The sequence below is a fragment of the Pogoniulus pusillus genome, chromosome 18 (assembly GCF_015220805.1).
Source record: "Pogoniulus pusillus isolate bPogPus1 chromosome 18, bPogPus1.pri, whole genome shotgun sequence".
Classification (NCBI taxonomy): Eukaryota; Metazoa; Chordata; class Aves; order Piciformes; family Lybiidae; genus Pogoniulus; species Pogoniulus pusillus.
In genome coordinates this window covers 6,453,680-6,468,678 of record NC_087281.1, presented here as the reverse complement: position 1 = coordinate 6,468,678, position 14,999 = coordinate 6,453,680, and the positions used below count along the sequence as shown (strand labels likewise).

The 14,999-nt window shown below is 38.3% G+C and overlaps 1 protein-coding gene across 4 annotated transcripts in view; it reads right to left on the bottom strand.

Annotated features, from left to right (window-relative positions):
- Positions 1 to 14,999, bottom strand: part of PCMT1 (protein-L-isoaspartate (D-aspartate) O-methyltransferase) — a 37,415-nt gene that overhangs the window by 18,602 nt on the left and 3,814 nt on the right. For all 4 annotated transcript variants that reach the window (XM_064158300.1, XM_064158299.1, XM_064158301.1 and 1 more), the window contains exons 2-4: positions 6,867 to 6,971; positions 5,755 to 5,786; positions 3,244 to 3,348 (exon numbers count right to left, since the gene is read on the bottom strand). In XM_064158300.1, coding sequence (XP_064014370.1) covers positions 3,244 to 3,348; positions 5,755 to 5,786; positions 6,867 to 6,971 — 242 coding nt within the window. The remainder of the gene's footprint in view (positions 1 to 3,243; positions 3,349 to 5,754; positions 5,787 to 6,866; positions 6,972 to 14,999) is intronic.

The following is a 14,999-nucleotide window of genomic DNA, read 5'->3' as shown; positions in this document are numbered from 1 at the left end:
TTGGATTCACAGCTCGCTTCCAGAGGAAGAGCAGAACTTTTGAGAGCCCATAATTCACAAAAAATAAATGTATACTGAAAGGAAAAAAGGCCTACTAAGAAAAACTTTTTTATTAGATATTTCTTCTGGAATTATGTCTTTACTCCAGAAAAAAACAACATTTGAGTTTTGGAGAATGGGGAAAAGAAGTCAAATCTTAAAGTCTGACCATTTTTAACAGGATCCAGCTCAAAGAACACAAAAGCAGAGTAGGTCTTAGCAGCCCCTGCTGCCAAACAGCTTTGTCTTCGGACACACTTGAATGCAATGATTATGCTTCTGTGTCTTACATTTCAATATAAGACATCATAAGACATTTTCCTTTTAAGACAAGGGAAATTAACAACTGGTTATCAATATCATTAAGAAAAAACATCAAAAGAGCACTGTTATTTCTTCATTTCCAAGGGGAAGATCACCAACCTAGCCTTTGAAGCAGTGCAAGACACATGGCAAGTTTTCAGGGTGCTGTCTGGAGGAACACCTGGCAATCAGCTGTACTGGAAGCCAGCAAGTGATCCACTGTATTTCAACAAAGAGTAATGTCATAGAAATTACCATTTAGTAAAATGGTAATAGCATGAAATAGCCTGATCTGAAGTAAGAGAACTTCCATGGTCATAGTCCATTATGCTATTTTCTCAATTACCTGTGTCTCTTACCCTCAGACTTGGAAAGGTGTGCAATCAGAACATTAACAAAATGGCATATTTGGGGGGATCATCATGGTCTGTTTGGAATAAAAATCTCTCTCACTCTTTTCATAATTTCAGTACTTACAGGATGAAGTAAGTAAAATTCATCTAATTTGTCATCAACCTTTAAAAGCAAATAAACTTAAGTTTCGTATACTCTAAATTTATCAGAACAGTTTAACATGCGAAACAAAACAAAAACCTTAGAGATGCATTACTAAAGTCAACATAAAGCTTTCCCAAAAATGCCACAAATGAAATTATCATCATAGGAGTAAAGCTGTTGTAACATCAATGTGCTTATGTCACAAAGGAGAGATATTAATTCTAGACCTCAAGTAGATTGAGAAGCAACATCCACATAATGTAAGCAAGCACTTCCCCAACTGAATTTTGATAGAAAATCACTTAACCATGATCCATGTAATACATTTCTTTCAAGCTTTGTTATTGTTAAAAGGAACTTTACAGAGAGTCAAAGCAGGATTTACTCTTATCTACATCCATTAAAATGGATGAAACAAGACCCACATGGCACAGCAGCAATGCTATCAAACTGAACAAAAGCATTTCTCCTGTGTTTTGCAAAACATGTTTCTAAGGCATCTCCCACAGCATACTACTGAGGAGGATTCAGAAAAGGCACATGACATTGATATGGCAATAAAAAGATAGTGGGATTCAATTAATTTTGTAGTAACTGTGACTTCTCTGCAGATGTTCTCAGTTTTTCTTATAGAGCTGTCTCAACAGAGAAAATGGCACAACCACAACTTCTCCTGTGCTAGTTTGAAGCAAGCTAGAATGTTTTGGTACAAGAACTAGATAACGGGCAGTGAAATGAAAACAATTGATGTCAACTTCTCTCACAGTCTCGCTGAGAGCTCTGGGAAGAAGAAAGACTTTTTCTCCATTTTGTCTCTCACTCTTGCTTTGGCCTTAGACCTGGTCACATCTCATTAACCCTGCTCCTACTAACCTTGCTCCCTAACCTCTTGGCTGCACCTCTCTTCTTCCTGAGAACTGGGGTAAGGTTGAGAGGGCCGGGGGGGGAGGTGTTGGAGTGGTTTGAGAGCCCCTCCTGGGGACTCAGGTTTCTGGGAGGGGAGTTGTGCTTTTGTATTGTTTATCCTTTGTATATTTCTGTATATAATTGTATATAACTGTATATATTGTAAATAGCTGCTTGTAAATTCTGCTAGCTGTAAATAAATTGCTTCATCTATATTCCCAGGGTCCGTCTGAGTTAGCTGGGGCAAATTCAAAAGTGTGGGGGGGCGGGGTAACCCCCAAACCATCACATCTCCCATCTTAACAAAAATGGCAATTCCTCATCTGTACTTCATAGTGAGAAATGCATGCAACAGACAAAAGTTTCAAAACCTATAGAACTAGAACTCTCATGCATGCTACTAGCACTTGATCGTTGACTACACAGTTACACTGCAAAGAATAGGTAGAAAGTTGAGTAAGTGACTTCTAAGATTTCCTTTTGAGTGCAGTTTAGTCAACTTATTTCAACTATGATTATTTATTTTTCATTTTGGAGATAGCACTGAAATTATTAAATACTTTTGCTAGTGCATTTCCCAGTACTAAACATTCTTAGCTAATTCCTAACATAGGAAACCAGAAGCAATTGCAGACTCCACAGATCAGTCCTTGAAAACAGAAAAATAAGTAGAAAAATAATCACATGAGAATTCATCACATGCATCATCATATTCCAAAGGAACTTCTTAGAAAAAAAAAGGGGGGAAAAAAAGTAGTTTGCATTTTAATGAAGGTCTTTGCTTGTTACTAAGAAATTACAAATTCTGGAATGGAGAAGACAGAACTGGTAATATCCCACAACATAAATCAGTCTCCTAGTACAGTAGTTACAATCTTCAGAAACCATTATTTTGCATCTTTTTTCCCCCTAATGCAGGATAGGGTGGAACTACAGAGCATCCCTTACATACAGGTTAAGCAACCTCCAGAGGTTAAGTTATTCAGAGAAGGTGTAAAAGGATATAAATTAATATATGTTACAAAAGATTAACCATCTACTTGTAGTGATGCTCATGCAATACAGTAACAAGAAACAAGTTAAATTCAAAGACAATTTACACACACACAATATACTTTCGTGTGGAAACAGGATTCTTTCAGGTCTCTCTAAGCTCTTACCATAGCTGGAAGACATGACAATTTATCACAGTGAGAACATTCATAGCCACACAGGATAATGGTAGAATCGGAGTGGACAAGACAAACACCTTCTTCCTTCAGGCTACTAAACCACTAAGTGTAACCAAGAAAAAAACACTTCCCCTCTAGGAAGCTTCTTCATTATCACATGATTTACTTGACCCTCAAGTATCTAATACCAGCTAGGGTGAGAAATGGGTGCTAATGATAACCAGGAGCATAGCAGAAAGGCTGCTTTTCACCTCCACCCTAATTTTACTTGAGAGTTATGCTGCAGTTCAAGCAGTTCTGATGCTCAAGTTATTAAGTATCTCACCATTCGTGAAAAACATGCTGTAAGGATTCCACTTCCAGATCCTACATCAAGTGCTTTGGCTCCTTCATGTAACTGATCAGACAGAAGTTCAAGAGCATATGCGTGCTGAGAAAAGAATAGACAGAAATGTTCAAAATATTTTAAGTGTCTGTTTTACCCAGTGTATGTTCCTTTCCTCAGTGATTTTGGGCAATACACCGAGGTTCCATTTAAGAAATTGCTGAATTATTTTCTATTACAAATAAGCAGAGAGGGTGTTAGCTACATGATATAATCATTGTTACTTCATTGACTTGAACAAACTGTGTGTGGTTTAGTTCTTTCTTTTTAGTGTTTATAGATATAAACTTGTCAGATCATTCGAGATTCTAGCACATAATTAATGTATAATTATGGAGAGACACCATGAATCAGTTTAAATCTCTTCAGGACTGGTAGCTCTTACTGTTCCAGCAGTATATAACCTATAAAGAACTCAGCTGATTATGATGCCATGCACACTGAACAAGCTGGGGCAGAGGTAAACTAGGAAGACAGCAGCTCTGGAGGATCAAGGAAAGTGGCTATTAAAATTACCTTTTGTACTACCTGCACACTTGTGAACCAAAGAGCAATAAAGGTGTCTTTTACAAAGGCAGGTAGCCAGGCTCATAGGTGAAATGCAGTGGTCTACTGACACACTGCCCAAGTTTTGCTTTCCTATGAGGTGGACCAGTACCTAAACTAAGCTTAGGTCACACACTAAAAACAACACTTTAATGTTTGAGACATAGCCATTACCACATTCTTACAGCTTAGCTCATCACACACTAAAAATATAAATGACAATATTATGGTTAACATCTACTTAGAAGATTAATTTCCTTTTTGCTCTAACACTTCATATGCTACTAGTCCTAAGCACAGGATAATTAAAAGATGACTTAATTAAGTGGTGAAAACATGATTAATGTATACTTTGTAATTTAGCTACCATACTTCTTTCTCTGCTTTTCCTTGAATAAAATGGCTAACATTTCCCTGTGAAATTCTTTTTTTTTGGTACAGATTAATAAGTAAATTCTAACCCAACTAGGTAAGTTTTTAGTCAAGAGAAGCGGTTTTGACATTTTCCAAACACTCAAAGAACAAAATATATGCATCTATTCATCCTTCATCTTGCACAAAGAAACACAAAATTTATGTCTGTACTAGATCTACATACAGAAATCCTTTCTTAACACTCAGTCATGAATAGACTAGTCTCAAACTGCTTGGCAAAAAACTTGCATCTCAGTGTGTTGGGGTTTGGGTTGTTGTTTGTTTTTCCTGTCCAAAGAATTAAAAGCATTACAGCAATACCATACCATAGAAATCACACTTATCCAGGTCTCAATTCTTATATTTTTATAAACTATAGAGTAATTCAGGTTGGAAAGGGTCTCTGGAAATTGTGGTCTAACCCTCTTTCACCATAGGGGCACTTTAAATTAGGCTGCCAGGAGCCCTGTCCAGTCAGCTTCATTGTGTATCAATGAACAGGTGAGGTGATCTGCTGGAGAGCAGCCCTGTGGAGAGGGATCTGGGAGTGCTGGTGGATAACAAGTTAACCATGGCACAGCAATGTGCCCTTGTGGCCAAGAAGGCCAATGGCATCTTGAGGTGTATTAAGAGTGTGTCCAGCAGATCAAGGGAGGTTCTCCTTCCCATCTACTCTGCCCTGGTGAGACCTCATAGTGAGTACTGTGTTCAGTTTTGGGCTCCTCAGTTGAAGAGGGACAGGGATCTGCAGGAAAGGGTCCAGCAGAGAGCTATGAGGATGATTAGGGGACAGGAGGGCATGGTTTATGAGGAGAGGCTGAGGGACCTGGGGCTGTCTAGTCTGGGGAAAATAAGACTGAGAGGGGATTTGATAAATGTTTATAAACATCTGAGGGCTGGAGGGCAGGAGTGGGGGGGGGCAGGCTCTGCTCATTCACTCTCTGGGATAGGACAAGGAGCAATGGGTGTAAGCTGCAGCACAGGAGGTTCCAGCTCAACACAAGGGGGAACTTCTTTACTGTAAGGGTCCCACTGGCACAGGCTCCCTAAAGAGGTTGTAGAATCTCCTTCTCTGGAGACTTTCCAGGCCTGTCTGGATGTGCTCCTCTGTGATCTGGGCTATATTGTGTGATCCTGCTCTGGCAGGGGCGCTTGACTCGATCTCCTTGGGTCCCTTCCAACCCCTAATATCTTGTGATCAGAATTTTCACAATCTGCAACACCTGTTCTAGTGCTTTTCTACCCTCTGTGTACCCTTTTCATCATTCTAGAAATGAATCACAATTTCAGGTCTTGGGTTGGGGGAGGTTTGTGCACTACAGCACATCCTTTCACTGCATCTCCAAGAAAAGTCTGGCTCAATCTTTCCTGTGCCTTCCCACAAGGCAGCTCTCAACTGTTATCTGAATTTGCTAGAATGATTATTTTATTTCTGAAGCTCTTTGATGTTTATAAAATCACCTATCCTCATCACATAAGTTTAAAGCCTACCATATGTGGAGCACTGATTGTTGCTTGGAAACCTGCAAGACAAGAGAATGAAAGAACACGGTGAGAATTGTGCAGATAACCTTACAAACTACATCACCTTGACCATAAAATGCACTATCTTCATTGTCACTCTCATGCAGAGCACTACTGCACCCCCCCATATTCCATCTCCCCAGCTAAAGGTTACACTTGTATTCCAGAAGTAAGCTAAGGTAGTTTTTCAGAAAGCTATGCCATGTCAACGTGGGAGTAGGGGGCAAGTTTCTCTATTGAATTCAGAAGAGTCATGTACCACAGAATAACACAAAGCCTTTTTCACCAAGTCCCTGTGCAAAAATCTCAATTGTTAGTTTGATATGGTGGAGAACAAAGAACTTTGGGAGGTGATAACATCACTTATTTTCCAAACAGCATAAACCCAAGAGAAAAAGACCAAAGAACAGCAGTCTGTAACTGTTTCCATGAAGACATATAAGCTTTTGAAGTATAAATGCATCTCAAAAGATCTTTTTCATTTTCCTATACAACCAATAAAATCCCAACACAATTTCTAATTCTCACCACCCAGTATTCACTATTCAAGAATCTTCCTATTAGTGTATTTGCATAATTGCAATTGGAAAGATAAAACTGGAATCTGGATGGAAAACTATTCTCCTAAATAATTACCCTATCAGTAGATCTTCCTATTTAAAGTCTATTTTCATATTAAAATATGAATCTCACCTAAAGGTTTAAGAAACCACATTAATTTCAGCAGAATCATTTCAGCAAAGAGGCTGTTTCTGACAAACTGGATAGAAGTTATTTTTAAGTTTCAAAATTAATTGCACCACCATAAATTGCCTTGGTTTAAAAAAAAAAATACATATTTACACATTAATATTGACTAAAGAACATCTGCCTACATGATAAATCCATGTATACCAACTGCATTCCATAACACAATTAAAAGGCAGCAAATAAGCTAAAGCACAAACAAACCTCCAAATTAAAAACCAGGAAAAAATACATTCACATTCTTAACATATATATGACAAAGAGAATCATAGTTGTGTAGACTAAAACAAATATCAATCTTTTTTACAAGACCATAATGATTTTTTTCTTACCTATAGACTGTGGTGAATCCATATAAGGGTTGTATTTTGCATAGTGGCAACGGTCTGTAGCCAGCATTACTTCAAATACCTTGTCTGATTTGATTATTCCATTTTCTATAAAGAAACAAATAAAATTGAAGAGGTTGTTTCTCTTCCATAATGCCTGAGGATATGAAACACATTAATATATTCATAAAACTCCTAATTATGCTACCTTATCCTCCCTGACACACTAACCCTCATCTACAACTACCTCAAGGGAGGTTGTAGACAGGTGGGGGTTGGCCTCTTCTCCCAGGCAACCACCCATAGAACAAGGGGACACAGTCTCAGGTTGTGCCAGGGGAGGTCCAGACTGGATATTAGGAGGAAGTTGTTGGCAGAGAGAGTGATTGGCATTGGAATGGGCTGCCCAGGGAGGTGGTGGAGTCGCCATCCCTGAAGGTGTTCCAAAAACTATTGCATGAGTCACTTGGTGCCACGGTCTGGTTGACTGGCTAGGGCTGGGTGCTAGGTTGGACTGGATGATCTTGAAGGTCCCTTCCAACCTTGTTGATTCTATGAAACCTATTCTATGAAATCCTAAAAAATAAGGCAAAGCATTTTCTACTAAAACACTGTGAATCTCTTTTCACTTTTCAAAATGAAATGTAAATACATGCAGAACATCAGAGGCACTGTGCACCACAGCCATTTTATTCAAATTTTGTTGAAGTTTTTTCATGTTGATAATTCTTTGTTTCAAGAGTCATCTGAGTAATAGAAAACTTTAGAAAGCAAATGGAAGAAAGCAATCACTTCCATTAAAAGACAGTATAAACTACAAATAAATAAAATGTCAACAATGTTTTACTTCACTGAACTACTTTTTAAATAAGGAAGAGTTATTCAGAAAATTATATTTAAAAGGAGAAAATAAGATAATCTGAGTACCTCTAAAATCTTTCCCAAAATGCAGTTACATTAAGGAGCTTTTGTAAGACTCTCTTAACTGAGTCACATCAGTGATGTTTTCAGAAGTACTACCAACATTTAGTCACCTAGGCCTAGGCTAACTTCTGCAGAGGCTTCCTTGACTATTTATATTGTGCTCCCAACTATATTTACCAGTCATAGGATCCTATTTGTTTACTTTCTGTTGTTAGGGTTTGGGGGTTTTGTCATTGTTTTGTGTGTCCCCCCTATGTCCCCAGACTTTTTTTTTTTCTTACCTACTATCTACGTCCAGAATTTAACCATCCTATGAAACAGAAGATTGAATTCAGAGGGCAAGGTAAAACCCCAAAACATTCTGCTTTTTGGTTTGAATACAAAGTATCAAATAGAATTGCAATAGAAATATACTACAAAATTATTGAGGATAAGAACAACTCTTTAAAACCACATTCTTTTTAATAAAGTGTTTCTATAGTATTCTTTTTCCTAGAGTTAATCTGCAATTATTTTAGAGTTACAAAATATATATTCCCTTCACAGAGTACACAGGTTGCACTTAGCCTGTACTCTGACTTGGTTTAGAACTCTAAACTCCACGTTCAGATAAACACCTCAGTTCAGAGCAAGTCTTTTAATGCAAGACAGCAAGCATTTGTAGCACTTCCTAGGTTTACTTATTGAACAGAATTGTACCCCAGAAAACAAATAAAGCAGTCCATTAACACACTGGCACTGAAGAAATAAGGTCAAACAAACAAACACCAGACACATCACCAAACAAAAAAATCCCAACCAACCAAATCTGTTTCCCCTGACCACTTGGAATTAGTTGTATATCAGTTCTGTGAATAAGGTAGAGGAAAATCAATTAAAAATTAATGTTAGATTCTCATCAAGTATCACCAAGGAATTCATGTCTCTAGAATAAATGTACTTTAAAAAAGAGAGGCAGGAGAATAACCAAAGCTGACTATAATAGCACTGAAGAGATCAAGGTTTGGGGAGCAGAAGAGAAGTCAAAAAGCAGCAGCTGAGAAGCACTCATGAAAGTGCTAAAATAGTGATTTAGTCCTTGAGGTTGTGTGTTGTTCAGATAGATGCAAACATTCTAAAAGCTACAGATAGCCATTTGCTCTTTCCTTTTGTGTCTTGGGGGAGGGGACAAATGAAGAAAATACACAGATCAAGCTTCCAGCTGGAAAAAGCAACTTCAGGGGCCAGTAAGGCTGAGAACAAACCTCCTCTGGTTTTCCCTCTATATAGCTGTAACAGCAGGCTTCTTCCAAACTTTATTCACACCACCTATAATTCTCTTCCCCTTTTTACAAAGCCCCATGCCCATTCTACTCCTCTCATACTTCTACTTAAAAAAGCATTGGTAAGTAAACTGTATTCCATCTCCATCCTTTTACTTATAAATTTTACCCATTTCCCCCCCAGTCTGTTTAACCAAAGTATGCTTCTGATTTTTTTTTTCCAAATCAATGTTCTTTGGCAGAGGTCGTGGATATCTATGCAAAACAAAGCACAGAACTTCATTTCAGCCAAAGTACATATAACTTTATCAAGCATGATGCTCACACTGACAAGCAAGTCACCACTAAAAGCTGAAAACAATAGCTATAATATTCGACAAATACTCAACATTCAAGATGCTCTCACTCAACAAACACAAGGTTTGCTGTTGAACTGGTTTTGATTAGTGTTGTCTTCTTCATCAGCAATGAAGTAGTTAAGCAAGTTATCCAGACCCAGCAGAAGAATCTGGATCTGGTGTCTCAATCACATTATTTTGATTATTGAATAATACTCCCTCTTCATAAAACAATATACCTTCTCAGTTATGAATGTGGAATTAGAGAGCATCACATTATCACCCCATAGATGGTGTGCTTTTCAAATGTGCTTACTATACAATAGAAACAACACCACATTTTAGGTGGGAATTAGGAAAAGCAATCAAGCCCTAAACAGTAAAGTCAGTATTGACTTTGCACTGGGTTTTTTTTTCTGTTGATAACAAAAATAATTTTTCTTAGTCTCATGGTTAAATATAGAGAAACACAACTGCAAGCTCTGCTTATTAGAATGGTATCAACAAAATTCCTAAGCTTCAAAGGGTTGAAGCTGCAAAGTAACCTCTTAAGACAGGAGCGAGCAGAGCCTGCAGAGTTCAAGTTTTCTGTGCAGAGCATGGTTTGAAAATTCTCCCTGGCCTGCTTTTCTACAAACAGCACTACGAAAACAGGAGGAGTTCGCAGTACAGTCTTTGGATTTGAAGGTGGAAATACACTGTTGAAATTAACTTGGGAAACTGGGCTGTCAAAGAGCAAGGAAAAAAAGATCTTAAGTCTGAAATGTCTCCACAGATTTGCATCAAGTTAAAAACCTAACTTTTTATTTAGCAACAAATGCATTATTGAAGTGCTTATCTTTCAAAGACCTGCCTACACCACTGATGGTATCCTATCTGTTGATCAAACATTTCCAACAAAACTGTAAAATATTAGCAGTCAACTTTTACACCAATACTAGCTTTCAGACTGGAAAAAAGATTTCTCTTTGCCATATGAAAAAATCGAGCACATAAGCTTACTATACAAACTGTAAACAGCTACTCAAACATCTCCTGTTGCTGGTTTTACATAAATGGAATGCTCATGTATTTACTGTGGGACTGTTTCAGCATTCTCAGTTTCTCTCCAGATTACTCTTCCCATTACCATTGCAGAGTGCCTCACTTAGGAAGACAACTTTTCAGCTAAACAGTGATATTGTTAAATAATATGGAGGTCTTAAAGCACAATGTTAAACACACACAGAGCTTGAATAGATTAAAATTACTCGAGTTAGGTTTCTGAATACCTCTGTTCACTGAAAGACAGCTGGCAACTTTCAAGAGTGAAGTCTGATAAGAAGTGATGGATTAGCATCTAAAGATCCAGTAAAGAACACTGACTCTAGAATGTACAAAGCTTTCTGTTCTAAAGAAAGCAAAACTAGGTGTTTGCAAACAAGTAGTTTTTGAACTGCTCACAGCTGCAAGTTTCTTGTGCTTTGCTGATAGTTTACAAGCAACTGCCTCAACCATTCAGTTGCATGTCTATTATCATTGTGACTTGGATTCACAATAATACATTATTCAAACAGAACAGTGCATACAGGTAGCTGAAAATAATCATCTAAGAGTTTGTCATTCACAGATGTGACAATAGAAAGACTGAGGGAAGTACAGGTCCATCAGAAGTAATCTTAGACTCCAGAAATTAAACACAAAGATCAAATCCCATGAAAATCCTGAAGAGGTAAAATTAATTGTAAAATGGAAAAAAACCCCAAACAACCAACCACAACACCGAAACAAAACACCAAACATTTAATTAGCATCTAAATTCTACTCAAAACACACGTTAAAGCCACACAGAAACCAAAAGCTAAGTTCGACACAACCACTATACAGCTGCACGACACAGTTGAATAGGAATTTACCTTCCAAACTTTCAGTTCTATTTTATAGGAGGAGTACTCCTTCCCTATTTAATAACAATCACCTTCAAAAATAACCTGTCCATTTTGGTATAATAGATAAGAATTCTTTAAGCGTTTTCAGAGATGTGAAAGTTTGCAATATAACTTTTAACCACAGCTTTATTACTTTTCCATACTGTATGCCAGTGTTGCAAAGGTAGTACTAATAATTTTTTTCCTCTGGGAGTGCAGGAAGGCACACTTGCTCTCTCCTCATAGTCCTACAGTACATCTCTTTATCACAAAAAAAATCATATAAATCTGTCTCAACAATTTAGTGAAGAAATTTTTGAAATTATATGAAAGAAGAAAGTGACCTTAAGGTCACCACAATACAAACTGCAATAACAGAACTGCACAATAAACCTTATCACCTGTGCGCAGATAAAAGCAACTTTACCTTCAAGCACATCTCAATGTCTCTACATTTGAGACCTCTTTGCATTCACTTACAAGTCACATGGAATGCCAAAACTGAAGAACAGCAACAACCACCAGTAGGAACTAAAAACTGTTAGAGAGATTAAGACAAACTTAGAGGGATGAGGCAGATGGATAAGAAACTCTCCTCACAGTAAGACTTGGAACAAGACAATATTTCAACAGCTTTAGCAGCTCTTTAAAGAAAGGTAGATCCTCAATTTATTACACATTATTGAGCAGATTCCATGCAACAGCTTTGCTGATTTGTTTTCAGAAATCCAATGCTGTCAAGACCAACCACGTGAACAGTCTGTTATTATAGAGGTGGTTTCATTAAATCAGGCACTAACACTATGCAAAAGGAAAATCCAAAGATCAGCAAATCGTGATCCCAGGTCTTTGGACAGAATGACACAAAGTCAACATACTAGCAGAAATAAGGAAGACCACCTAAAGTTATATTTATTGGACCACCTCTTTTTGGATTTAAACTGTGCATGCCTTTGAAACTATTTTGGACTCAAGTGCAGTGCTGCAGTATTCAGGTTCTGAAGTCTTAAAATGTAAGTCAGAAGTCAACCAGTCCAAGAGATATGTTATTCCAAAAATTACCTTGTCTCAAACTCTGAAAGAACTTACTCTCTTTTTGCCAAAATTTGATGATTTAAATAATAAAAAGTGTTATGATAGCACCAATGAGTATGACTTCAGAGAGAGAGTCATTCAAAAGAACATGAACATCCTGCATTTCTTTCCATGCTTAGTCTCAGCTCTTGATACTACAAGATGAAAGAAATGGTAGCATTAAAAGGAAAAGCTTGGGAGTTATAGCTAAATACAGGAATTTTCCTCTTTTTAACTCCAAAAGCAACTGTAATCACTGGTAAGAAATAGGTCTGCAAACTTGTTTCCATTTCATAAAAGATTATTATGCAGCTTCAGATTGCCAGGTAAAACAGTATGATGCCATTAAACCCAGCAACTGACTAAATATTTCTTCCATCAACCATAACAATGAAATATTTTTACAATAAAATGACTGATTATAAAGTGCTTTGATACAAATAAGCATCAAAAACCATGCTCCCTTTTTTCCCTGAATGACTGAGGACTTGAGCTCCATTGCACTGAACTCCAGGGTTGTTGTAAGAAACAATGGGTATGTTTTTAGCATTAATACCCAATCACAGAATTAACCAGGTTGGAAAACACCTTCAAGATCATCAAGTCCAACCTATTACCCAAAATTATCTAATCAACTAAATCACAGCACCAAATGCCACTAACAGACTCTTTTTAAACACTTCCAGGGATGGGGACTTCACCACCTCCAAGAGCAGCCCATTCCAATGGCCTAACACTTTCTGTGAAGAACTTCTTCCTAATATCCAGTCTAAACCTCCCCTGGTGCAGCCCAAGACTGCACCCCCTTGTTCTGTCACTGGTTGCCTACGAGAAGAGACTACTCTCACCTAGTTACAACCTCCTTCCAGGTAGTTGTAGAGATTGATAAGGTCCCCCCTGAGCCTTCTCTAGGCTGAACAACCCCAGTTCCTCACAGGGCCTGTGCTCCAGCCCCCTCACTGGCCTTGCTGCCCTCCTCTGCACACATTCGAGCACCTCAAAATCTTTCTTAAATTGCAGTGCCCAGAACTAGACACAGTGCTCAAGGTGTGGCCTAACGAGTGCTAAGTACAGGGGAAGAATGACTTCCCTGGTTCCCACCATTCCAGATACAGGCCAGGACATCATTGGCCCTCTTGACCACCTGGGCACAGTGCAGGCTCACGTTCAGTCAGCTATCAAACAGTACCCCCCAGGTAACCTTCTGCCTCGCTGCTCTCCAGTCACTCTGTCCCCAGCCTGTAGACCTGCAAGGGTTTGTTGTGGCCAAGGTGTCAAACCTAGCACTTGCTAAATCTCATGTTGTTAAACTCTGCCCATCTATCCAGCCTGTCAAAGACCCTCTGCACCTTGTCTAATATTCAAGGGGGGGAAATGCCAGTAATAAAAAACCACTCAAGAACACAACCATGATTTACACACACTTAAAATGTGATTAACCTCATTCGAGGCTGGTGATGGATATGCATGCAATTGCAAAGACACAAAGGTTATAGATAGGTCCAAAACAACAGAAGCATCTGGGAATGGTCAGGCAGGAATTAAGGGCTTCTTCCCACAAAAGGGTAGTGGGATCATTAGTGCAAGTAAAGTGCATCTAAACTAACACACACTGGCAACAAACAGGAGGAGCTGGAAGCCTCTGTGCAGCAGGGAAACTATGACAGTCACCATCATGAAAATGTGGTGGGATGACTCACTCAGCTAGAGTGCTGCAACGGATGGCTACAGACCTTTCAGAAGGGATAGGCAAAGGTCACCCCCTGTGTTAGGGAGTGTTACGAAAGTACAGAACTTAATGATAGGGACAACAGACTTGAGTGTCTACATCTAAGAACAAGAGGGAAGGCCAGCAAGGCAGATAGTATGGTCAATGCTCTTCTATTCACTATCATTCCCAAATAAATTTGTCCTTAGCAATCAGGAACCTGAAATAAAGTTAGATTCATTGTATGAAAGTCTTCACCAGCATAAAATTTGCCAAGATGTCATTTTTAAATAATATAAATAATAAAATGCTCAGAGAAATACTTCTATCATGTCTAACAACAGAATTCCAAAAGCCTGACAATATACCAATTTGAAATATCATTCACAGTGAAAAATTAGGAATTTGGTCTCAAGTGAGGCACAAAATTATACAGAATTTGTGGTACCTCATAAATTACAGCTGCTAACATCCATGATAAAAGTTCATTAAATGATGAAAAGAGTGTAGCAGGAACAAGCCCAGATAGGGTTAACAACATTATGCCAGCACTTCGGCCACAGTCAACTCACCTCTGACTGCACCCAAAAATGCAGATTCAAAAATCACATATATGTAGCTAAGACATCATTGGCACCACATGATCAGAGCAATAAACAAAGAAAGGTTGTCATACGACAGCATTCCATATTGATTCAAGGAAAGAAAGGGAGGTACGATAAGGAAATTTTACTAACTTAGATGGACTGTAAATTGGACAGGGCCAAGCGTTCTCAGTTCTCCAAATGAGGATGAAAAGCTGATTTCCAAAATGTTAGCATGTAAAGTAACAGGACTTGGCAAGAGCTCAAGCATGAAAGGCAGGAGGAGATCAAAGTGACCCAATAGTGAGGTAAGAGGTCAGTGAATAACTGAAGATAAAG